At 37.3% G+C, this 26,802-nt stretch overlaps 1 protein-coding gene across 2 annotated transcripts in view; it reads right to left on the minus strand.

The window, feature by feature from the left end:
* The window catches only part of gpc1a (glypican 1a), an 86,936-nt gene that overhangs the window by 42,347 nt on the left and 17,787 nt on the right, over positions 1 to 26,802 (minus strand). Inside the window, exons 1-2 of one of the 2 annotated variants that reach the window (XM_088616503.1) lie at positions 20,803 to 20,940; positions 2,540 to 2,698 (exon numbers count right to left, since the gene is read on the minus strand). In XM_088616503.1, the coding sequence (XP_088472629.1) occupies positions 2,540 to 2,648 (109 nt within the window). In that variant the 5' untranslated portion in view covers positions 2,649 to 2,698; positions 20,803 to 20,940. Of the gene's footprint in view, positions 1 to 2,539; positions 2,699 to 20,802; positions 20,941 to 26,802 lie in introns of those variants that run through there. The other variant, XM_088616494.1, reaches the window with a different exon arrangement.

Below are 26,802 nucleotides of genomic sequence, written 5' to 3' on the forward strand. Positions count from 1 at the left end.
AGATTTCATGAATGTTCATCATTGCCACATAAGAATTTCCAGCCTACTGGTTAATGGAAATCTTCAAGGTCTAAGAGCACCGGGCACCAAACCAGTGCCAAACCTGAAAAGTGCAGAAAGCAGTGTGCACCACAGAGCTACAGAGTAACAATTAAGAAATGCCCAAATATTTTTTTCAACCACACCCCATGGAAAATATTCATTAGAAAAGTATGCAACCACACATTTCAAAAGCTGTAATTTCAGTTTTTGGATACTTTCTATACAGTTCCCAGTTCATCCTTTGGATTATTTCACTGCTAGTTTTCTCAAGGTCTTCACAAGAACTTCCAGTAGAGATCATTTTGTCCCCTTGTACAAATGAGTGAGCAAGTTTGTTCAATTACCCAACAATGAACATTAAGTGGAAACACTAGTGTTTGAAAGTATGATGTGCATCTGCCCATATAATAACAAAGCATTACTTTATTTAAAGAGGCACAGCAAACAAGATACCAAAAAGAACTACTGTAGGTTGCAGAGTACTGTATGTTGAATAAAGTCTTAAACCTTATTAAAGTGTAACTATATAGAACAGCTAGATAGAACAGAAAAATGTTATTTGTAAACCACTCACTGACTTCATCAGCAACTACAGTACCTCTACCATTTTTACATGAATACTTTGGTTTAGTTGTGAATTGATTTAGATGTAAAATGCAGAGAATACAAGATCAGAGGCTATAAACCATTTTTAAGACTTTAAGACTTACACTTGACTTTTTCCACCCAGTTTCCATAAATTTGAAGTCTTCAATTCTATATTTAAGAATGAACTGCCCACTACTATCATGCTATATGCTCTTTGGGTAATTATACAGAACAGTGAGGATGTCTGCAAAATGACAAGGGCCTTTTTCATTCTTGCTCTTTAAGGGAAATGTACAACAGGGTACAAAACACACACAAAGTTAACAAAAATCATCAATACCAGGAAATTCGGGCCATACAATCTCAAAATATGTAGGTCTGTTTAAGTATTCAGTGTCAAAACATGGTGCTTACATGGTCTGACAGAGCTGACATAAGAAGACTGGTCTATAGTATTGTTGCAAAATTATTCTCATCATTCTATTACATATAGTGAAAGAAAGACACACAAAGGGAGCCTGTCAGTTAAGAATTGGTTTAAATGAGAAGGCTAACGACAGCCTGTGTGGTGGGGAGCCTCCTGTCAGTAAAAGGAAAATGGACTGTCTTTCTATACCTGGGTTAGTGTGTTGCCAAAGGGCCATGATGTAAAGTACCATTCATACAAGCTGTCCTTGATTACAATACTTCTCGACAGAGCACACCCACAAGTGAGCTGTAGGCAGAGTGGCGGAGGGAAATGCCAGGCTGTTCAAAAAAATCTCTCTCTCTTGCAAAAACTTAGCATGCTAAATATGCTTTTTAACTCCATATTTACTCTACTGTTTTATCAATGTTCAGTGCTCTGTGCTGAAGCTTCACCTACCTTAATGTGCTTTATCAGGGCCTACTTTCTGGATCACTGAGTTTTATCTTTATAGTATTCTGTTCAAGCTTTGCACTGTCTGTATGCATTAAGGCTTTTAAATACTGTAATTTCAAAAGCAAAAAGGATTTTATCTGGAACTCTCTTAGCATCTAAACACAAATGTCCTGAATGGTGTCACCTGAGGAAAACAAAACACACTTTCGCTAGGAAAACAGTCTTATTATTGTTTAAAAACATTTACTAAGAATTAACAAGTATGTGGTTCCACGTCAGTTCTTTACACCATCTCTTCATTTTCCAAACTTGCCTCTCTGCATTACAATATTACGCAATAACAGTCTTCACTATTGTCACAATTGGCACACAACTCCTCAGCAGACATTTACACAATAGGACTCCCACTGAAAATATATAACAAGTTGACAGTCTGAGCATGAGAACTATACACAATCTCAGGCCTTTTCTTTTCTTTTTTTTACAAAATTAAAGGAAACAGCTTTGGAAATTATTAATAACACACACCTAAAAGTACTGTAGGTATTTATATAGACTACAAAGAAAGTTGTCTTGAAACACAGCATTAAGTAATTCTGTAACTGTACCAGTTTTCCCTCTAAAAAACTCAGTAAATGCAAAGGCAATAAAATAAAACATATAAATAACATTAGCAATGGAAGATAACTCACTGACCTTGGGTGTGGAATTGAATTATGAGCTTCCTCTTTTCCACTATTGAGTTTTTCCTGGCACTGAGGTGCTTTCGCATCTTCTCAGGATGGCTAGATCCTTTTTCACCAAGAGTATCCTGACTACATGTGTTGAACGAGCCAGATTCATCCTATACTGGCAACATGGCATTTTCAATGATAGACTGTATACTACACGCTGGTGCAGAGGGAGGACAATGTTGGTGGTTGAGTTGGGGGGGGTTAAGAAAGATTTTGCACAACTATGGGAGACAGAAGGATGAGGAGGATAAAAGGAAGAGGCTGGTGCTCATGGGGAAGGTTGATCACTGACACATTGGCAGGCGAAACTTACCATCAAAGCTCTTGTACTGAGTGGTGAGGGAGAGCTGCAGTGAGTGCCCGGCCTCCTTCACTAGTCCCTCGAATTCGCGGCGGCTCAGGGTGGACAAACTCTCCTCCATCTCACTGGTGCAACAGGTGTAGCCCTGGGGGCAGATTCGCAGGTGTTCGCCTGGGAAAATTCAGCACACAGTGGGAAGAAAAAAAAAAGCTTAGTGCACCACACCAACTGCTTAACCCTTTAGCTACTGTACCTGGAGCTCGATCTATGGATTTAGCGCAATGCTAAAGACATGGGCAAGGTTTCTGGCAGGGACAGTTCTCATAAACACTCAAGAAACATCCCTCAGAGCAGAAAGAGCTATTTATCTGTGGCCAGCCAAAAAGAAAAAAGGTCACTGTGCCCTTTATACCTTTCCCACTACTTTATTTTTTTACTGACAAGTAGAAAGTCCATGGAATCTAAATGAGAACTATGTATTGCACCGACAGATTAAAAAAGGAAGGACGTCAAATTCATTATGGATTTCACTAAGCACACTAGGGACTATTAGGCTTGAAGTGGAACATGGCGATAATGAGATTACATTTCTCTTTTCTAAGTCTCTAAGTAATAATTACAATATAATAAAGAGGCCTGGCATTTTCATCTCAGACAAGCCCAAGAAGAATGAAACAAACAAGAGAAACATCTCTGCCTTTTTTTTTTTACTGCTGTTGGAACCAAGGAGTTTAATTTAGCAGCATAATTAAGAAGCAGTTAATAATAATTGAAAAAATCAAAAAGATCAGTGTGCATGTGACAGGGCTTCTATCACATTAAAATGCACATTAGAGGAGGTGGCTGTTTCTTGGTCTATTGCTGAGAAATTCATAGTACTCTAGAGAGGTATTTACCACAGTAGGTTTTCACCATATTTTTTTAAATGTGTCCAAAGGTTACAAAGGAATTTTACAAATTTAGCTTTGAATGAATAAACCTAAAGCAAAGCTGTATGAATATACAGCAAATACAGAAAACAATGATCACTATGATCACCATTACACTGCGAGGATACATTTTAATATATGCGGGGAACACTAGAAAATAAAAAAGAAGTGACAATCACTGATCACCATTTGTGATGTTCACTTCTTTTTTATTTTGTAGTGTTCCCCGCATACTTTAAAATGTATCCTCACAGTGTAATTGTAACAGTATCCTCATGCATATATATTTTTTTATTTCAGAGTGGAGCCATGCTTGTAATGCAGAATCTCTAATCATTTCCGCTAAGAGATCTAATTAAGTTGTAATAGGTGTCAAGTGACACGTGAAATTCTTAGAGAGAAATTCTACAGATCAGATTTCTTGCCACTTTTGCTGCATGCAGCACATGGGACCAAACTGTCTAAATGTCATTAAATGTCTTGTCAAAATACATCCTTGCGCTGAACGGTGTGCTGGCGAATCTCATCTCATTTCATCTCAGAGGACTGTGCTGTTTGTACTGCTTTCCTTTTTCTTGAGACAAAACCTCAATAGGAGGATCGCATCTTAATGCTGATCACATTAACAAGAGGTCTTCACAGGCAACTAGAGCTTGCCAAAGATGTCTGTCCGTTGAAAACTAAAATGTGACCTAGAGTCAGTTTAATTTAGACAGTCACAGAGATTTATACTTAATTATCTGGATGCTGTTTCTATGGGAAATGGACCCTTTCAAGTTTTCTTGATATTTATTCATTAGTTACTAGATTAAAACAACATTCAGTGTACATTTGTCTTGTAAAAAGTGTATTACAGGCAGAGTGTTATTACCTCTTATTATACACATAAACAGTATCTTGCTGTACTTGCACTCAATAAAGCTCATACATACTGCTTTAATAAACAGGGAATTTGCAATAGGATTGAGATTTCACCCAGTATGATTCATTGCTGAGATAAGAATCAGCACCTTGTTCCACAACAAAAACAGTCATCAGCCTGTGAAATAATGGCAGCCAATTTAACTTTATCGGGAAAGCTTGGCATGGCTGGATGCTTCACATCATGGACAGAGATTACAGTTGGAAATGAGACCCTATCCATCTGACCCATGTCACCCTAATTAAATCAAAGCCAGACCAGGCCTATTACCATCTATAAATGACTGGAGACATTAACACAAAGTCAGAGCAGCCAGTTTATGGTCCCAGTTACCACCTTTGTATTAATCATTAACCCACACTGAGCAGAATCAATGGAGATGAAAGTTATCCCCAGCCTCCCCTGCCCCCTACATATATCAGCCTCTCAGGAAACATAAATTTCAAACTGGCACAGCTGCATCTAGGCTGTTTTACTGCTTTCTAACAAGTAAATGTCAAAATTCCCCTTTTAACCCACAATCTTCGGCCTATGAAGTTAACCTTGTACGTTTACTGAATCATTAAAAAAAAAACAGTTTTAAGAAAACAGTGTTGAAACATTGGTGGCAAACATCTCGAGAACAGACTGAATCACAGTGATTTATATTGTCCAACTGCAGGACATGGAAACAAAGCATTTGAATTTTAATACCAATCAATTTAAAGAATATATTGCAGGTTGAAGAAAAATATTGGAATCTCGGAAAGACATTTTACTATAGAAACAACACATTTAACCATTTACAGACTGGGTAGCCAAGATACAGTATACTACCATTTAGCAGAATCTCTTTGTTGCTTAGGTTAAGCCTGTTTCTAACCTAGCACAGTTTTCTTTCATGAGATATGGGGTCTATTTCATTGGTCAAATCTATTTCATCTTATGAGAAGAAAACTACATCTATCAATGTGTAGATACATTACTCGATGGTGCATAAAATACCGCTTTGTTGGTGCTCTGTTGCTGTGCACCCTGGATACCTTTCAGACTTCCCTCTTGTGATCTTTCAAAAGCAGGACAGATCTAAATACTGTACATGGAATCCAAGCCATATTGGAGTTGTTCTTCGCTTCCACCAGTCAAGCAATTTAATTCCCAAAACACTCCCTGGCAGGGTTCAGCAGCAGAAGTGTATGATAAACCAGTCAAACCTCCATTCTTTCAACTTCTGTATTTATATAACAATGATTTTTATATATATATACTGTATGTATATATTCTTACTGGTTAGTTTGAATACAACTGATCTTCCATAGGAATGTACTGAAATTCAAGTAAATCAATATTTTAAAACAGTTTGCAATGACACCCCAAGCAAATATAAAATACCAAAACAGACTCCTTAATAGAAATCAAACAGTTCAGTAAGTTGAACCCTTGCTATGACACCTTTAAAGCTGATAATCCTTTTTAAAATGTCCACTTTCTGAGTTCATGTCCATCCTTTAACAAAGTTCCTCCCCCTCTTCCGTCTGTTCACATACAGTAAAAGAGTCCACCAGCTGATCTATCTCCCTGTACAAGATGAGCAGTGTGTTCCCTACTGCAACGCACTTTATAGTTAAAACGTAAGGAAGCAGGGACTGTTAGTGCCATCATCATACGTTATACACAAATCCATCTGACATTTACTGTATACTGTAAAGCCATGCATAGCCGTGCAGACAGAATGCTGTTTGGGAAGTGCAGAATTATAATGCATGCATGACTGACCAGAACTAAAAATAGAGCTCCATGACATACTGTAAGCCATAAGCTTGTTTTAAACCTAAAAGATTTTATTTTCAGACTGGCATATTACAATGGAAAGTGCTTCTTTTTCATTTAGGCAACTGTGCACTGTATAATAAAACCTTTAAATTAACAACAAGTAATCGATTGTCTTGTGAATATTAAGATTGTTCTCCATATGTTTGCTTTATCTGTTGGTTCTTCAGCTCAATATTTATTGATGAATGAAATACAAAAATGTCTGATGCCCAGAGATGTATTGTAGCTGCTCATGGATGACATGATTATTAGTATTGTTGAAGGTATATGGCTCATATCGTATGCTTCTTAAATACCATGTATTGAGAGAAAGAGTATGAAAGTGAAATCACTGAAGGAACCTGTGACTTGAATGCACCCTCTGCAGATGTCAAACATTGTTTTCCATTTCTTAATGATTAAAAGTGTGATTCAAAATGCCAAAAGAGCTAAGAGTTGCTCAATAGCCCTATAAGGCAATTGTACGGATGTTGTTAAAAATATGACTTCAACCAGTAAATTTACTGAGCATCAAAGGAACATATTGCTATGCAAGTATGTTTTTAAGAAAATACAGTACAAATTGAGTTTATAGTGAAAGTTCAGGAGGGACGATAAACAGCCAAGTTCATTCAGCCTCAGCTGTCTGTAATTTGTAATCAATCCTGACGTCATTTCCTCACATAACATTATAAATACTACACATAATCCCCTTCTCTGCTCACATTCGTCTTTTGCAACCTACCCCTATCCCATCTCCATCTCTACAGCTGCCCCTTGGCCACTCCTCTCTGCGTCTTTTGGCCAGGAGATTAGCCCTCAGCCAGGCGGGTTAAGACAGATTACTGCAATTTGATACACTCAATAAACCTTTTAATACACCTCATTCTTGAATGTTGCCATTCCTAGTGAATACAAATTTGAGGTATTGATTAAATGTTTTTGGTGTCATTTTGATTAATTGATTATTCATGACTGACCATTATACACCTGAGAGACCTTGACTGCTGCACAAGCAACTAATTCACCTCATTAGTGAGAAAACCCATAAGGCATTGGTGATGACATGATTTAACCTGTTGCATGTCACTGTCATACCTTCTGGAAAACAAGAAGAAAAAAAGAAAAGAACAAATATGTCCCATGTATCAAGGGAACAATGTCCCTGTGCTATTGATGTGTATGTTAGAGCTCTATTGCTTGCTACCCTGGGTGTTCACTGTGAGCAATTTCTATCCTATCAAGGCACTGTAGTCAATGATAGAACACTGGAAGCAAAAGAGTCATGACATTCCCCAAGATCAATGTTGAGTTCCAAGGGTGATAGTCTTTAAGACCAGTCTTGTTACTACAGAACTCCATTTGTAGGGATTGAAGGCCACCTGAGTGCACAGCTCTAAACTATGCAAATCCTGGGACCTAATTTGCAGCCCTTCCTTTGGCTCATCCCAGTATGACAAGATTCCAGGAAAGCAAACCACTCATCGTGCTCATGCAACGGCATTTTGTTTTTCAGAACTGCCAAGCTAGATCTCCACTCTATATCTGTGGGGTGATCTAGGATGACATGTGGCATCTAGGGGTCAGAAACCAGGCACAAGCATGTCCAGGCACTACAAGAGGAATAGGACAGGATTCCACAAGATATTTGCAACCTGGTTCAAAGCATACATCACAGAAGTACAGCTTGTGGCCATAACCATTGTAAACCTATGATCTTTGCAGTAGACCTCCTTGTTGATCAACTTTGTTCGTGGCAAGAGGTAGATCTATTATGCTGATTAATCATTTTGTGTTTGTTAAATAAAGCATCAGCGAACCTGCTCTAAAAATAAATTGTCCTCTTCCTTCTTTTAATGTACATTTTATATTCCAAAGCCAACTGACTATACAAGTACAGTACATTCTGCAGCCAAGTGGCACTCTTACGTTATGAATGGGATTGTCCTGACTATGTTTCTTGGAGAGATTAGAGCACTGGAATCTGGAGGATGCAATCGTTTATTACCGAGGAACAGCTGCTGGGATTTCTGTTCATCTTCATTGTTGAAATAGTCCAGGAAACCAATCCAGCCCTTTACAGTGGTAAGCAAATTCTATTGCATTTTGAGGTTTTTTTTTGCTGAAATATTCCTTGCCTCTTTCCTCACATTTTATAATACTTAAATATCTCAGGGAGCCAAAACTACTAAGTTAGGTTTGTTGGTCTTTCTGGGAAATGCCAAACTAAACCAAATTATTATTATTATTATTATTATTATTATTATTATTATTATTATTATTATTATTAGGAAATACATAAACGCATCTTGAATCTTGCATAACATCGAAATTAGAGATTTTATTGCATCCTTGTATTTTTCTGCACAGAGAGGGGAAGATAAATAAATAGAACAGAATATAAAGAGATCTCTGGTGTCAAAAAAGGAACCCCATATATGTACCTTGGAGAACCTCTGAGAGCAAGCCCTGTATACAGTATGTCATCAGATAAAATGTCTGTGCTGTTGGAGCTGTGGCCCTGTCCTCGTTTCCCTTTCTCTAAGGTCCCCCATTATAGAGAACATGTTAAGCTCTTGCTCTTTCCAACATTTATTCCTGCTTGCTTGTTCTAACGGTCCACTTTATCTGCTTCATCTCATCTGTTGCAATCCCTGTCTGACCAAACCATCCACTTAAAAAATCATATTTGGGGAAAAAAGCCCATCTTTAAAGCCCAGCCAAAAAATCATACAATTTGCAATGAACTTGCGAAGGTTGACTGTACTTTACATAGTAGAAGGGTTTTCACAGTTGTGTTAATAATACACAGGGACAAATGAAGAATATATGCAGTGGGGAATACTGTACATTCAGCCATTGTTACCCTTTTCTATTCTTAAATCAAGCAGTATTTTAGTCCTGGAGAACTTACGGAGCGGGTCATTTTTCTTCCAAAATCTTCTCTAAAATGGGAATTTATAATATAATGTCATGACACAGCCAGTACTTATGTATTTTAGTTTCACTTCTCATCGTAGACATACACCTTTTCTAGCTGAGAAAAGAAAGTGTGTTAACTTGAGCATAAGTCAGAAACTAGAACTTATAAAGAAGCTTGAAACAGGTAAAACCGCCGAGTGCATGAGAATTATGGGACAGAAGAAATTAACTGCGTCTGATACAAAAAAGAGCAAAGCTGTTGCAAATTTCATTAAAATTTGATGTGGGGGCTGCAAGGAGCTGATCTACTGTTGGTGCTAGAAAGCATACAGTATGAAAGTGGTAAGTCATGAACCACTGGAAGAAGATGTATATAAATAGTATGTACAGTAGTGTGTTCATGGTGTGCAAATTAGTGCTTGCAAAGCACAGGAATATCAGTTTTACTGCTAGTTTGTTTTCCAGTACATTATTTTATTTGTAAAACTGAAAATGTTATAACAAAACATATTATTTCTTCTCTTTTTACAGGATTCTATGTCATGTACTGCACTGTATGCTGTAATTTTGTTGAATGTTCCATTTATATCCGGTTTATTGTTCTGCAATAAATCTTTTCAGCGGTGCTTTAAGTTCAATGACAGTTACAGATATGTATACATATACTATATGTATATTTAAGAGACATCCACTATTAACGGGCAGCATTTCCCTCCCATTAGTCTGTTAATTCCAAGCATTACTGTATACGAGAAACCCTCCTGTGACAATTCACAATCAGGTTTACTTTGCAGAAGTAGGACCACTTCATCGATTATTTATGTTAATTGCTGATAAATAACAAACACATTTTCCATTTTCTTTGGCCTAAATAAAGAAATAAAAACAAATCTGTTCCTCCAGTTCAGCGTAATCCTCTGTCATTCTGTATGATGCACTGTGACAGATTAGTGGAAATTAGAACAGGAAGAATGAGGGTGTCATTTCAGCATGGGGCAGTCAAGCTAAAGTATGACCCTGATTCTGTGTGACACAATTTTAATCTGCTAATATCAGCACATGGCAAAGCGCTGAAAAAATGTGTACCCAGAGCCTTGGATACAAAAGTGGGAATTCACAAATGGATAAAACTGTACGTCTTAATACAGTACGTTGGAAAGATTTCACCATAGTACATGCATAAATAACTTTTAGATGCTTTCCCAATTGTGGCAAATTATAATAATAACAATAATAATAAAAAACTTTATTTAATATAGCGCCTTTAAAGGTGGCTTCTCAAAGTGCTTTACAGAATGTCAACAACAATAATAAAAAAGAATACATAAGATAAAACACAATTACAATATACAGAGGAGACCATGGATGGTGGTACTAAGAAAAGCAGAGGGGTGAAGAATGGAACAGTTAAGTAAAGGCTTTTCTAAAGAAGAAGGTTTTAAGTCTGGATTTGAATGAGTTTAGAGAACTCTCTGATATCCTTGGGCAGATAGTTCCAGAGCTTAGGGGCATAACAGGAGAAGGCCCTGTCACCCATACAATGTAGACGGGCTTGGGGGACAGTAAGGAGACCAGAATTTGAAGAGCGAAGGTTGTGAGGTGGGGAGTAGGGCGATAACAGTTCAGACAGGTATTGAGGTGCCAAGCCATGCAGAGCCTTATACTATAGGTGAGCATGAGGATTTTAAAGTCAACACGGAATTTGACAGGAAGCCAGTGGAAGGACTCCAGGATAGGAGTAATGTGATCACTTGCACTAGACCTGGTCCAGATTCTGTCTGCTGAATTTTGGACACACTGCAGTTTGTTCAAAGCAGATTTAGATACCCAGCGAGTAGATCATTACAGTAGTCAATTCAAGAGAACACAAATATGTTGATCAGCTTTTCAGCCACAGTTAGTGAAAGCATAGGGCGCAGTCGAATGGTATTTCTGAGGTGAAAAAAAGATGTTTTGACAATATGCTGCACATGTGGGTCGAATGCTAATCCACAATCGAATATCACACCAAGGTTTTTCAATTTAGACTGAAGCTCAAGTACAGAACCATCTACAGATAGGGTTACAGGAGTGGCTTTACGAAATTGATGGGGGGGGGGCAATAAGCATGACTTCAGTCTTGTCACAGTTAGGAAGAAGGACATTTTGAGTCATCCAAGTTTTTGTGTCAGAGATGCAATTAGAATAGACACAGCCACATCAGTGTGAAGTTTGGTTTGGATGTATATTTGAGTATCATCAGCGTAGAAATGATAGCTGAGGCTACAGTATGTGATCTTAAAAGCTGACCAAGTGGAAACATGTAAATGCTGAAGAGCAAGGGGCCCAGTATTGAGCCCTGAGGAACACCAGACTTAACAAGACCAATTTCAGACCTATGCCCATTAAGAGAGACAAAGTGACAGCCATCAGTGAGGTAAGACTTGAACCATTTATTAATAACTTATCAAATTATTAACTTTCTCGATATACAGTAAAGCTCCTTGGTCAAAAAGAGCGCATGACTAAAACGGGCACAAGCTTAGTCCAGACAACAGTTTACTAGCTGGCGTTCTGTAATTCCTCTACCACACATAAAATGGAGCACAATGTCACACTACAAACGTGACTGGCAGACAGCACTCTGAATGACCATGCGACAAACATTCTTACTCATTGTACTGTGAACCTCAACTTGCGGGTCCTATTCTAAAATTATTTAATATGTCACAAACTAACACGCCATTCTAATTTTTTGTACTAAACCTATTTTTGGTGCCCCTGCATAGCACTGCCTAGGGCAGCTGCCCCCATAACCCCGCCCTATTTAAAACCCTGTCTATAAATACAAGCTGCAAATTTTATTATACTAGTTTATATTTATCTGTAGAGCCACAAAGAGCATCTATCCCAAGTTTTAAAAAGCAGAGAACGCTATTACTAAGACTAAAATAAAATCAAACATTCAATGGTATTTTTAATTAAAGCTCTCAACAGCAAGAGATATTTAAAACAGTTATATTTTAAAAGATCTGACAATGATGTGAGCAGTTCTGAAGCCATTTCTCTTTTCCTAAAACCACAGAACCCAAACTGCTGCAGACTGTCGTTGCTTTGACTTCATGGAGCAAATGTGTGAAAATAATTTAATTTCAATTTAATTTATTGGGATAAAAGTTGCTCATTTAAGAATAAAGGTATCCAATGGCAACAGTGCTTTAAATGTCTTTAAAAGGCTATTTTAAAAAAGAAGTCATAATATCCTTATTTTGATTGTTTTTGCTTAAACTTTTCTGAATTGACCACACTCATGCAAGCACACAAAAGCCATTGAGGTTGGTATTACATGAAAACCACAGATGAAAACTTTATAATGATGGGTTTTAGATTGTTATCTCTGGAATCAAGTCTACTTTGCATGCACTAAGGCCTGCTGAGCCGGCTATCCTGGTTTGAGTGGAAATGGTCAGAGAGCAGTGCCGGAGGGGTCCCATATTTAACTGTCAGACAAGTGCTGAGGTGGCGGGGAGCTGTCAGGACCTTTTGCTACAGAGGGTCCCAATCTGTGTGCCCTGACCTGGGTTCCCTTTCTCAGGGTCACCATATGTGAACAGAGCACAAAAAAGGCATGTGTGTGCAAGCAAAGGCACCTTTTCCCCTTTCAGAATCTGAAGCTACAGCCTTTCGTGTCTCTTTCAACTTCACGATCCAACAGTCCCCGGACTGTTGAAAGGAGGGTGAAGTGGGCAGACCCCATGAAAGCAGTGTCTCTTAAGAACAATGTCTGTTCTCCTGCCTGGTAAAGCAAAATCTAGACACTCCATGTCGAGAGCTAAGATTTGTTAAATCGCCTGTGAGCTCCGAGACCAGTAGGCAGGAATGTGCAGTTCCAGTAATTGAGACCAGGAATCCAGATGTTCTTCTGGGCTTTACAATTAGAAACCAGACAGGGTACAAAGTATTCTCCAGTATATGATCAATTAAAGGAGTGGTAGAAAAACAGAGGCAGCAACCTTGTTTCTCTATTCCCTGTTGGATGAATGTCACATAAGATGTATTCAATAATTCATGTTATTTGTTAGATTGGTTTCGATGATAGTCAAATCCCTAGTGAAAAATCTCCTCTCATTTGTAAACTTTCTTGTGTTCTCTGCAGGCACAAATACATTTGCATAACACTAATAAATGTATTTTAAATTAAGCAAAGGACAGCAGAGACTAAATCTATTCCAGAAAACCTTGATTTATCTTCATGGCAGGAGTTACCCTTACCTAAAAGACCCCATAAGCATATTCAGGTTGTAGACTGAACATTATTTTCATATACTGCACTTAAATTCACTAGAAAAACTGTCTGTCTACCCATTTCCTAATATCACAGCTTTGTTAATTTTGGATTGCCATTGCTTTTACAGCTGAGACACTCTTAAGGATCCAGTGCTCCAAGAGTGTAAGCATGAACAATATAAAAGTGATGGTGGAATGATTTTCTTTTTAAGAAAAGACAAAAGGAACACAAAGGGATATAAATCCCGTGATATTGGCTAATCCCACTTCCATTACCTGCCTGTCGTCAGCCTTTGTAAAGTTGCCACAGTCATCCATCATCAGGCGTGATGACTCACAAGTAACTCCCCTTGCTAAATAGATTCATGTTTGGCTGAGACACCTATAATTTTAACACAGATCAAAGGACAGATGTTTCTTTATCTCTCTTTCTTCCTTTGCCCCAAGGTTTCAATCTTTTTAGTTCTTCCACACTGTAACGGCAGCTATTCCTCAGATTCCCAGGAAACTGAACTATTCTCTGTGTTAATTAAACCTCTTTCCTCCATTTCATTATTTAATTTTGAATAAGAAATTAAAGCCACAGCCACTATAACTTACCAAAGTCTTAATGTTCTATCAGGAATTGCATATTATAGAGGCTCTTCTGAAGATATTATTTGCATTTTCCATTCAATGGTGGGTCACTTGCCAGAGGTAATATTTCTCTAATTTAAAAATACTGTACACACATACACTTATACTGTATAATTACACACAAACCTTTCTTTACAAAGTAGAAAAACACATAATAGCAAATATTTTCAGTCCTCACTGTAGGTCAATGACAAAATATATAAATATATTTGTCCAGAAAGTAGACAACCTGGAGCAGTGATTTTAATGTGAGTACATCACTTTTATCATGTTTTCTTACAGGTTTTCCTTTTGGCAATGTACTGTACATGTGGCACAGACTGATCAAGTGAAAGTGAAAAAACAAAAACATAAGACAACAAGGCTTAATTTAATCATGGGACAATATCATTTTTCTCCAAACTACTCCTTCTGCAGTTGTAAAATATTAACCTAAAGAAGCCAATTGTGTCTGCTCAAGTTTTAAAAGGGTAAACCTGTCTTTTTAGTGCACAACTAAAAATGCCTAGGCAAGTCAGAACGTGTGTGTTCAGAGCAGTCAAGCTCCCTGGAATGAGGGACAGTGTCCACACACACACACTCGCACACACAAAGCACTCAATCCGCATGGCATCTGCTAATGAAACTTCCCAGAATTAAGCCTGCTGAAGCTTATCATCAGACAAGCAAGACCTGACTGGTAAGGTTGAACACATTCAAAATAAAAAATAAAAACACCCTAGCTGAAAAGGAAGCAAAATAAAAGATAGGCGTTTGCTGTCTTTCATGCACGTGTTGTTATTAAAATGCATTAAATTTAAGCATTAAATAACTTTAACTAAATGTATGTTTACATTTATTTATACATGTTTTATAACTTAATGTGTATTTTGTTAAAGCAAAGACTACACTGCTGTCTGTTTGTGTAGCTCCATAACAAGAACTCAACAAAGGGGAGAGAGACACCAAGACCACTCAGTTCATGGCTGAGTAATGAGGTGGGCAAGCCCATTTACTTCTTCAGAGAGGCAAGGGATCAAAACTCTTGGGGTTAGACGCGGGGGACTGCAACTCAGATTAGCCAATCAGACCTTAGCTGCTTGTCCTCTGGGGGTGGGAGGAAAAACCCACTGCACGAACAGGAAGGAAATACAGACTCCACATGGGCACTGAAGGCCAGAATCAAACCCAGGCCTCAGGAACTGTGGATTACCACCGGCACTAAAATAAAATGGCAAAATGATGACAGTGACCTTTAGGTAAACGGGTGCAAATTAGTATTGGGCAGCCCATCTGATAAAAGTGGCAAAACCTATAGGAATTTATTTTCTTCCTTTATCACAAATTATGCATTGCTTGATCAAATTACGCATCTGGTCTTGGTTCTTCCTTTTTAGTATAACCATGTTGCATGATAAACTCTATTCCCATTAAAAGCATCATTTAACCACTCATCCTTTTGGTTGTACTAACCCACGCAAACACGGGAAGAACATCGATAGCACCTCAGGTCCAAATGTAATTGATTTGATTACATTTTTAGAGCTCGTAAGTGGTTCTGGACACACGGAAATGATATAACACTACACTGTTATTATACCCAGGCTGGGAGTGAAAGACCTGTATAAGAGTGTAGATATACTGTATCATATCTATCCACCTTTGACTTCACATCTCAAGATATTTAGGAATTCTCCTGTTCATGCCTATGTTATACAGTTTGGCAAGTTTTTCCATACATATCGTTGTCACAGAGTCCCAGATTGAGGCAGCTAAAAGTCTGTCGCTTATGAATGGAAAGCAGGCCTTAGCCCTCCTAGATTTCTGGCACAAGTAAGGTTCCTCAAAAATTATATTAATGTAGTTTGTTCAAAGCCTAATTTCCTTCACTTGGATTTAGACATATTTGGTTCAAATGAAAATGTGATGAATATGCGATATGCAGCTCTGAGGCACTAGAAATACAGATAGGCTGGTGGAACAGATGTTCCTGAGAAAGCTGGCTTCTGTTTGGAAATGTAAGATTCACTGTTCACACCTGAAGTTTCCGATTTCAAAACTAATATCTCACTTCTCAGCAGGTCTTACAGCTAAAAAATCTGGTTCAGAGTTTAGGAGGGAGTAAATCCAAGTTTTTTTTTTTAAAGGAAAGTTCACCGGAGTTGAGAGTTGAGCAAATTTAATGCTGCAGAGGGATTTCAGTTCTGGAAGTGAAGGAAGAGCCATCATTGAAAATTCAGAAGTAGAGATCTCACAGCTGTCAAGTTCAATAAAGACATCACAGTAAGGTGGATCTTACAGAAGACTTATACGATTTAAACTACCGTTATGGAGCCAGCAAAGCTACAACCCACATTAAAACCCACAGCGTAGGAGAAAGGAGAAATAAAATCTATTTATTGACATCAGTCTGGGGTATGCATGAGCCTGCAAATTAAAAGACAGAATGTGAATTTTTCACGCATGGTTTAGAGTCTTTTCTTGTCAAATGTGTGTAGGACAATCACAAAATGGCATCTGAACAGCTTTGGAATATAAATGGTGACACAGAGCAATGTTGTTATTCAGGAGCAATAACTGAAAGGGCTGTGCACAGTCATTTTGCTTTATTGACATATTTACACAAACACAAAAGACAACAGCTCAAAGTTGCTATTTTCTTAAAATTGATGCCTATTTTGATTCCATTGTGGTGGCGGCTTTCCCAAGGGAAAAGGCAAGCAGAAAAAGTCTAGGAAACACTGACTCAGATTTTCCACAAAAAGCCAGAAAAATCTTGCAGAATTGCATAATATATACTGTACAGTATGTTACCAAATGCACAGCAAGTAATACACTTTATTGGGTGTATACTATATTACAGTATGCTTTAAAAGCTAAATATACTGTAAAAGCCTCCTCAACCTTCTACTTTTCTAAAGAAAAAAAATGAAATGATCACAGGCTTTAACCCATACCTCTGAAGGTGATTGAAGGACAAACTTCTCACTTCTTTTATGTGAGGTTACCTACTAATCTGATGGAAAGATAACCCATCCTACAAGTGTTTTTTCCCCCCATCTATATTTAATTTTATTGCTTGGAATCTAGGTAAACTCCAGTCTTCTGCTTCTAATCATCAACACGCCATTCCCAATTGGCTTTTGCATCTCTCGTTGTTGCGGCACTAGCTCTGTACAGCATCAGCTGGCAAATCTTTATGCCGTGACTCCTAACCCCCCGTGGAGTAAGAGCTAGTTGAAAGCTAGGTGCAGGAAGTTTTTGTGGCACATAGGAACTAGTCGTCTTTTCTGTTCCCCTGACCTCTCAGCCCAGGACGCATAAAGCCGTCAAGTTTTAGTTATAAAGGTGATTCACTGCCATCACACGGCTGGGTTCTAATTTGGAAACCCTGTACATCAAAGACCAAGTTAATCAGTGTAAATGTGCTCTTTATTTTTTATTTAATAATGAAGCAAGGCCCTGCACAAGTTACTCATTTGCTGCTTTCCGTTTTATCTTCATTGGCTATAAAAAAAAAACAAGGCCAAGAGAAAAGAAGGGAAAGGAGTCTTTGTCTAAGATGTCGCCTTAAATCCGGCCATAATTCTTATCCTTCCGATATCTATCTCTTCAGAAACTGGGTGATAAACCAAGTGAGCTGTTTTGTTGCTCCTCATACTAACATTCTCAGATGTATAGACACTGAAATGAAACTGATACCGTTTATAAAGACTGCTTTATTTGTGATATACTGTAGTGTAATGTGTCTGAGCCAAAAAACCCTACATGAACCAAATGAGCCCTTTAGATATGTAACCTTTCTTACGTCCTTAAGAATTGTTTTTTTCTAAATTGTTATGGGTAATGTAATCCGCATTTAAAATTGGTCGAAAAAAAATCAGTATTGTATAGTCAGCCCGAATCATAGATTTGTGCAAGTGGCCAAAATGTATCTGCTAATGGCAGGAGGTAATACCCATCTACGTTTTTTTCTTTATAAATAACTAATTTACTTTGAAGGCTTTCAATACGTTGTTGATAGTATATTGGAGAATTAAATCTCATTTTAATAAATAGCGGTACAGCAGGCAATAGAAATCCACTAAATAATTTAGAAATTCACTTTTACTGAAAATTAGCATTACTGCACATGCTGTATGTTATTAAACAGTCATTACTGCTTCAGAATGGCGCCTTTAACATTGCAACAGTGCATCAGCATCCTATCATAGTTGAAGTGCCATGAAACTTCCTTCAATATACTTTCACAATTAAATATCATCTACAGTACTTTAAAATGCGCTTATGGGAATCTTGCTGCTCAATAACCATTATCTTGTCTGTGGATGGTAAATATTTCTAAGATATGTTTCTATATTTAATCCCTCTCGCATTTAAAAGAAGATTCCTTTAAAAATGAGTGATCTGAAGATTGTAGAACTGCAGTTATATTTATAAAATAATGCAATGCATAGCATTTTCTTTTGTAGTTTTCTTTATAAAAGAAATCCTGTGGCATATTTAGACAAGAGTGTCCCCACTTAAAGTATGTCCAACGTTTGACTTCCTATTTTCTGCACACCAGTTGTAATGTCCAGCAGTAGTTCAGCACTCCAAACCAGCAGAGTTGTCCCTTCTAATGAGGCTTGATGAGATAGAATTGCAGTGTGGAGAGAGGCCTGGAAAGCATTCAGAATAGAAATTCTCCCCAACTCCTTTATGGAGTAGTGTAGAACGATTTCCCTGAAGGCCACGTCTGAGGTACAGTGCAGAAAAGAACTGCGGTTTTCATCTGTCAACCTGATGAACTTCGCTACTGGCAGGCAGCGTCTAAGTCAATGAGGTATGAACAACTAAACAGACATGTATCCTTACCTGCAAAACAGACTTAAATCTTCAAGAAAAAAAAAACATTGCAGCTCAAATGTTTGGAAGCAACAAATGATGTATTAAAGTACTAGGGATGGGAACTCCTGCTCATTTTGCCTCTCTGGCTGGCAATGGATTCTGCATAACATGAAAGGTATGTTTGTTCAAAGGAACCAAAATATGACAGCACCCCAAGCAATTTGTCAGAAAGCGAGGGGTTTGTCTCATTTGTAAAGCATTTCTTTGAGAGGTATGATATTTATACCTGTGGCGAACACTGTTCTACTGGTCACAAAACTTTATTCTTGAAGTGTTATTAATTTTTTTTAATTCATTTGACACATAACTTAAAAAAGAGACTGTTCAGAGATGCTGGGGCTTTTAGTGAACCAGACATTAAAGCAATATTCTACTCCCTAGTGCTTGTGTATAATTTTATTAATTCTAAACTGCCGATCCATAGATAATACATGGTCATAAAGAATATGTTCTTTACAAGGACCATAACAACACAGTGTCAGTCAGCTTGTGAATGTGATATACAATGACATCCCAAGACAGTTTCAAGTCATTGTCTTGAAGAGCTCTGCACAATGAGCACTTGGCCAGGGGGATTCACAGCCAGTGCTCATTTGCTGTAATCTCACTCAGGCTCTTAGTCACATTAACAACAAAGCTGTCTATTGTAAACCATTCCACGCAACCCCCATCCATTCTACAATAGGTGAAATGAATGGACAAAGGCTCACTTTTGATTAAATCAAGATCTGCCAGTCAAGATATTTTGTGCCAAATTAAAAAAGTCAAATCACATAACTTCAGATATTTAAAAGAATAAAGACGACAAGATAATCCGGAGTTTCCTGAGTTATTCCCCTTTTAATGAAAAGTATTTATTATACCATCTCTCTCTCTCTCTGTGTGTGTCTCTCTCTGTCTCTTGTGGTATAAGATTTACAGACTTCAAAAGCATTAAACCACATGTCCTGACTTGATATTAAAGAACATTGTGCTTAAAAGCGAATGGGTAATAGTCGTGTGATAATTCTCCACAAGTTCAAACAATAAAAGATACCCTAAATCTGGAAATGTAGCCCACTTGCAAATATTTTTCTTCCATCTGTGTTTCTCCACAAATAACTACACAAATGAAGATTATATGATTAATGTAAGAAATTACTTTTTCTGGATAACAGGGCCAATGGTTCTGAAGTCCTTAAAGACTTTAAATAAAAGGTCACTTTCTGTAATTTGAGACTGCAATTTAAAAAAACTATTTGTTTCATTGGACAGTGTGTTACACACCATACAATTTAAAGCACCATTAATGACCTAAATTGGACTTTAAACGGCAAGGACCACTGGCTAAATGAAATGAAATTATATGATATCTTAAGTCTGCTTAAAATAATAAGGATCTGTTGGAAAAAGTAAATAGGTTTTTGTATCTGCTTTCTTACTTAATTTCCTTTTGCATTTAACCTTGTGGCAATTAATTACCAATGTCACCATTAGCAAGGAAGGGTACAGTCTGTAAATTACAATACAAGGATTAATAGATCTTAACTTCACACTTGTCACGCTACCTAAAAAAAGGCTTAGCACACCAGATGAAATACAATTAAAAAGGCTGAAATACAAAGGCCTTCAAGTGGGTACCGTGGGACCATCCACAGGTATGATGGCATATCTGCACATACTGTAGTATACATCTTGCATGGTAAAAGCAATGAAGGACTCAAGTGTACAAGTTAAACATTTGAGCTGTTACCACTCTCTTCAGTACATGCTAATAGTGCTAAACCCTTTCATTCCACTGTCAGCAAACCTAAGGGAAATTAATGCTTAAATATCATACAACAACCGGTGAAATTCCTGCAAGTTTTTACAATATCTGCTTGGAAACATTGCAGAATTATCATGTACCACAATTTAGGTATAAATGTGTCATTTTCACTGAGCAAAAGATATTCACCTACCACAGAACTGCACAAAGACATTTTGCAGAAGAGCACCAAAGTATGATGTCAATCAAAATCATTTTGGAAAGCGAAAGGACTCGGCAAAAACAGGATGGCATATGAAAGCATGATGACAAAGCTTCCTTCAATTGTTTGTGTCCTGCAGTGTCGTTAAAATGGAGCACGCAGTGCAATCAGTTGGAGACGTCATGCCTTTCGGTCAGCTGGGTATGGTATGAGTGGCGCAGGCTGTGTCCTGACTACAGAGATGGGAATTAGTTCCTGGGAATCCAGCCCATACACAAGCCGGACAAAAGCTTCCTCTGTGTTGGATCGCCTTCATAAGATAAAATGAGACTCTCAAATGGACTCCCAGAGTTTAAATACTGACATTATACAGGTTTATGCAGGTTACCACGCAACTGCAAAAAGGCTCCCCTCCACACACTAGTTTCCCCCCTGGCTGACTGTTTCGAAGACTTCCATCAATAGTGTACAATTTAAGGCTCAAAAAGAACACATTGGGAAATGTATTCAAACTCCGATTGAATTTTAGACTCAATTACTTTTTGTCTTTTATAGGCTGGACCTTGTGGAATTAGAAATGATCTATTTTCCAATAAGGGGATAAGGGACCAGGCTATCTCATTGAAGGCTCCTCTTCATCCAGTTTTTATCCTTTTAGCCTAATTTAAATCATGTCAAATCTACACTGTGTAGCTCAGGTTTTCATACTTACTGTGTCTTACCACACAGTTTGATCATACTGTACTATCATAATGATGATAGGTATAAAATATAAAGTTGTATATTGAAAGTTCAGAATAAAGAAACAAAGAGCAGTTGGGATTTGTCAAAGGTTATTTGATTTTAATCACCCAATTTAAAATCAGACAACTGAACATACTGTATAAACACCTTTTTGCTAGGTCATACTGGAATGAAACAACAACTTTTGCTTTGACCTATATTGTCTAAAAAAATGATGTTCATTAGATTTTCCTAATGTACAGTATGTGCCAAGGATCAAACTGGCTTAAAATCACAGGTGGAATGGGTACTCATTGACTGATTGAGAGCTTTCCACAAAGCGTACATTTTATTACAGACTCACTAGCTACAAAAATTCCTACACACAGATATTTGTCTCACACCTTTCAAATGCATACATAAACTGACACCAGCCTTAAACCCCCTTGCAGTTGAACGGGTGCTTTGGGGCTGTATTGACATTTATCAGACACCAATACACATTTAAGACATTGTGGGTAACCTAAATACAACAAAAAATTCCAACAAATTAAAACATTTAAGGGGAATATCCAGTTCTATCAAAATGTGTTTAGAAGTCAAAAACCTTGAAGGCCTTGAAGAACATATTCAATGAGAACAGAGTGTCCTACTGATGATTATTTTAATACCTAAATAGCTTACTACTGTATAAATTGTAGTAAAACTGTTGATTGAAATCATTTAAATTATCTACAGCTCCTGCTCAGAAAACAAAAAGTAACATAGTTTAATATACTGTAATAAACCAAACAATTAAAAGGTACTGCCATTTTCGTTATTTGGTTGTAATTTTGTTTTCATTTTTGGTTCCCTTGCTAGTTCTATAAAATGTTTCAGTCAAGGAATGCAGGCTGAGAAAAGACTGTTGTCAGTATGCCGTAAATTTGTTGAGCAAGATCTCTGGGGCCCTTTTGGCTTAAAATAGGATTACGATCTTGAAATTCTCTGTAAAGGTAATGTCTTAAAAACTCCCTAATCCTACAGTAAACATACAGTGCTTTAAGTAGTTTGGCAAGATTAATGATCGTGTTTGCAGCACAGCTGTGTCACTGTCAGCCACAAATTGTGGAAATCTTAAAAATATTCCAAGCCCTTGTACAGTTCTTTTTGTTTCCTTGTGATGTTTCTTTCTCTCAACCAGTGATGGACAGCCCTGGCTCAAAATGAGACTTTCCTCCTATCTAGGCCAAGGCTAATTATGCATTGGCCATAACTAGATGTTACATTCTGCCACACTGATGGGATGCAACAGTTGGCATGTTAAGAAGATAAGACAAGATTGATTTAAAAACCTATTGGGACTTCTTTTGTTTTGAAGGAGGAAGAAACTGAGACTAGGTCAAGCCAAGAGATATTTATAACTTCCATCTTCTTCAGTATGTCAGTGAGTGGGGTGAGTGACTGCACATTATATTAATTCCATCTCAAAACTAATTGGACCAGATTTCTTGTGCAATTTCCTATTTGAGCACCATGACATTTCAATTGCTATATACTAATTATTTTCTGTGTCAAAGTCCTCCATCTCTGACCTAAATTCACTTTATAAACCCCCCTAATATGTTGGCCCTAAATCTATACACATTACTCTATTCTATCATTTTTGTATAAGATTCTTTGTTATAAACAACTAAAACAGAGAGTTGCATTTGTAATCCCAAGAATAAAAGACACTAAAACCTACTTAATCTTGTTATATTCTTAGCACAAAACACAGGAGCCCCAACGTTCACATATTTTGTCAGCATCACTATAAACATGTTAACTCTATGGTTGGTTTCACACTCCAAATAGCAGTGCACATTGTTTGTCCAGTGGTGTCTATGGATCTATCAGCTGTAATTACTGCGCCTGTCTGTTAAATATAAACTTTTAGAATGGTTGGTAAGCCAGAAGCTAGATCATCTGACAAGAATGGCAAGGGAAAATGGTTAAATTCCCAATGGAATTTAATACATGCAGCTCTAAGATGTTTTTAGAGCGATTAAGAAGTTACTAATTCTTAGTATCATTGCATGCCATTTTGACTTTCCTTGATCAGATGGCCACACAGACGTGATCCATAGAAAGAATTTTTATCATACAGCAATCAAACTCATTAGTGCAATAATATAAGCAAAAATAAAAATTAGAATATTCAGCTGAATACATTAATTGCTGCTAAATGTCAGTAGTTGAACACAGATAAAAAAACCTACAGGACCCAACAATTGCAGATATATATATATTAGTACACAGATTTTTTCAGCACAACTAAGGTCAGAGTCTCTTAAAACAAAACAAAATATACTGGCCTCATTTGAATTTGCGGATAATATGGCCTTGTTTGGTCGCGGCTGCAGAGTCATACGGGTATAAAGATGAACTTTCACTTCAACTTGGAGCTAATTAGCTAATTAAACTGTTTCACATTGATCGATCACAAATTGTTTCACAATTTCACGATTACCTTCACTTCTCACTTCTTAAAAATCAAGTGGATAGCTGGCAGGATTTAATTCTAAGAATCATCATAAACTACTTGGCTATATTTCATTTAAAAAAAAACAGGTTGTGTTATATCAAGGAGCTTCTGTTACAGCTGAACCTTGCCTTTATGTCAGTATTATTTTTTCTTCTTCCTTTATTTTCTTCTCAGTTTAGCGGAGATGGAGCAGTGGAGCTTCTATTTAATTTGGCATAAAAATAAGTCCAATGAATTTGGAGTGGGAAAAGCAGATTTCTAAAGAGACTTAAATTCCATCATTTCTGATGCCACTGTGCTTCTCTAGTGAATTAGTAGAAATGATTAATGGGAGGCAACCATTGTGTTTTTTAAGGAGGGAAGGGGAACCTTGAACTGCACCTTTGCTGTCAGCCTTCTATCTCTCTCCACATATCATCTCCACTCACCCAGTCTCCATAATAGCTTGACTGACGTGCTACTTTCTCCAGTGCTGCTGATGGCAATGAGTACTCCAGTGAGCCTGCCACTCTCTAAGAGCGTTCATCAGAGCTCGTTTCTCACAAGTCAGGAAGAAGCGGTCAAGCAGTTCTATCTGTAGTTGTTCTTGAGAGTGCTGTCTGAGAGCACCACTGCCATGGTCAGGGTCTATTACTTTAATAGTCATTCTCATAGATGCTTAAGATTTCAACTGTTTCTTTTTATTCTTGGTCTATAAGCTATTGTGTGTCTCTGCGTGGTTTGCAGTGGTTTCTGTTGTTCTTTCAGCTCAGAACTTGATGTACCAAAACAGATATCATTTGCTGCTGAATACACTTTAAATACAGGTCATAAAATCTCATCTGCCAATACCCTGCTGCCAAACAAAAGAATCATATTTGCATACTTGAGATCCCTGATAAGAAACAAAATGTTATTAAGTTATTTGAAGCTGTAAATCTGCCAATGAGATGAAATATTACATCTCTGGAATGATGTGACTGCGAAAACTGTGATGCATATTTTGGAAATAAAAAATGAGCTCAGAAGTATGACAAAGTACAACTTGTACAACATGTTAAAAATAGTTGGCTGTTTTGATCAAGCAAAATTTTCACGGTAGTAAATCAATTAATCACCTTAAAATCCACGTTTGAAGAAACTACCAAAACCAACAACTTTGTTTGTTCTAAAACCTCAGAAAGAGTCGGCAAGCATTTATTCTAAATTAAATGATGAAGATGAATGAATCAATGTCAACTCAATTCCAGTTCATTTTATGCGACGAATTCATGCAATGCGAGATGCATTCCAACTAAATTTGATCACAGGTGATCTGCAAGTCCGCCAAAACGCATTTGGTTCATGAAACTTGCTCTGTTGCCAGGACCCAACTAATTTCAAAACTGCTTTCCATCTTGTTTTTTTTCTACAGCAGATTTGACTGAAATTCTTTAGCTCATTTTCCCTGTATAACCCTGTCTCTTAAGAATTAGTTACAATACGAACAAAAACTGCATTGTAACAGTTTCATGTAGTAAAAAATGATATAGCCACTTTTGCAAAAAAGCTTTGTTCCATTTTTCCCCACACTCATTTGTTTTCTTTTGATGATAGCATCACCTCTTCTGGCTCTTCTGCTTCCCATTGGAAATATTACCGGTACTTTATACCTCTTTGAAATACAGCAAGTGTTGGCAATTTTAGGCTGAAGCAACAACTAATTTTTTACACTAAGCAATAAATAAAACAAATTCAGCTGGTGCAAAACCTTAAAGCAAGTAAGCTCTATTTCATGCTAATGTTGACAAAGGCTTTATTTTTCTCTCTTCTGGACAGATCGTGTTATACAGACAAATTTAAAGGCCAACCAGATAGGGAGAGTACAGAAAAAGAAAAGGAAGAAAAAAAGAAATGAACAATGGGGGGCAAAGTGCTGTCTGATACAAGAGCAATATTCTGTCCAAAAGGAGAGGTGCTTGTGACATGAAAAATTTAGAGCAATCAGCTTTTAACACAACCTGCAGTCCAAAATCTTTGTGCACACCAAGCCAGTAAACCAAGCTGAAAATAAAAAAAATACATAGAAAAATTGTAATGCTGAGGAATTCTCCATCAGCCCCTGTTTCCCTCTCTGGAACATAGCAGTTTGTTTAAGTGGTGTAAAATATTCATGAGCATGGCTAGAGAAGGGAGGGGGCATGAGAGGAAGAGACAGAAAGAGAGACAGAGACACAGTATCCAGTATCCTAGCTGAGCAGTCTGAGAAAAACCTCACTATCCTTTTTTCTTTCATTAGCCCAATTTTACCATATTTTTTCCAAGAGAGACACAATATCTGTGCTGCTATTTTAGAAATTTAGTATTTAGAAATACTTTCCAGGCACTTACTTCAAACTAGGGTACACTTATGTCCTGTTTCCGTTTTAAAAGCAAAATCATTTAAAAGCATTCCAATGTTAGACATGTGATTACAAAGCTATATACAGTATATATACTTCTGACAGAACACCATGCAATGCAAGAGATAACCCTGAAATGCAAGGAAAAACAGACTTTCAATATACAGTATAAATAAAAGGTACAGTATATGACTTATAGTGTGAGATCATCATAGGACTCTAGAACAAAGTTGGGCATATCTACAGTAAGTACCACTAGTGTTGGAAAGATCAATCATATTAGTAATCTATTAGACATACAGTATTAGTCATAAAGATAACTCATCTTTAGAAATTTAAACGTATAACAAAACAGAAGGAAAAACATTAGGAAAGTGAAGTTCTTTTGAAAGTGGGCTGCAG

The sequence above is a fragment of the Lepisosteus platostomus genome, chromosome 2, assembly GCF_059453375.1.
Source record: "Lepisosteus platostomus isolate fLepPlt1 chromosome 2, fLepPlt1.hap1, whole genome shotgun sequence".
NCBI classification, from domain to species: domain Eukaryota; kingdom Metazoa; phylum Chordata; class Actinopteri; order Semionotiformes; family Lepisosteidae; genus Lepisosteus; species Lepisosteus platostomus.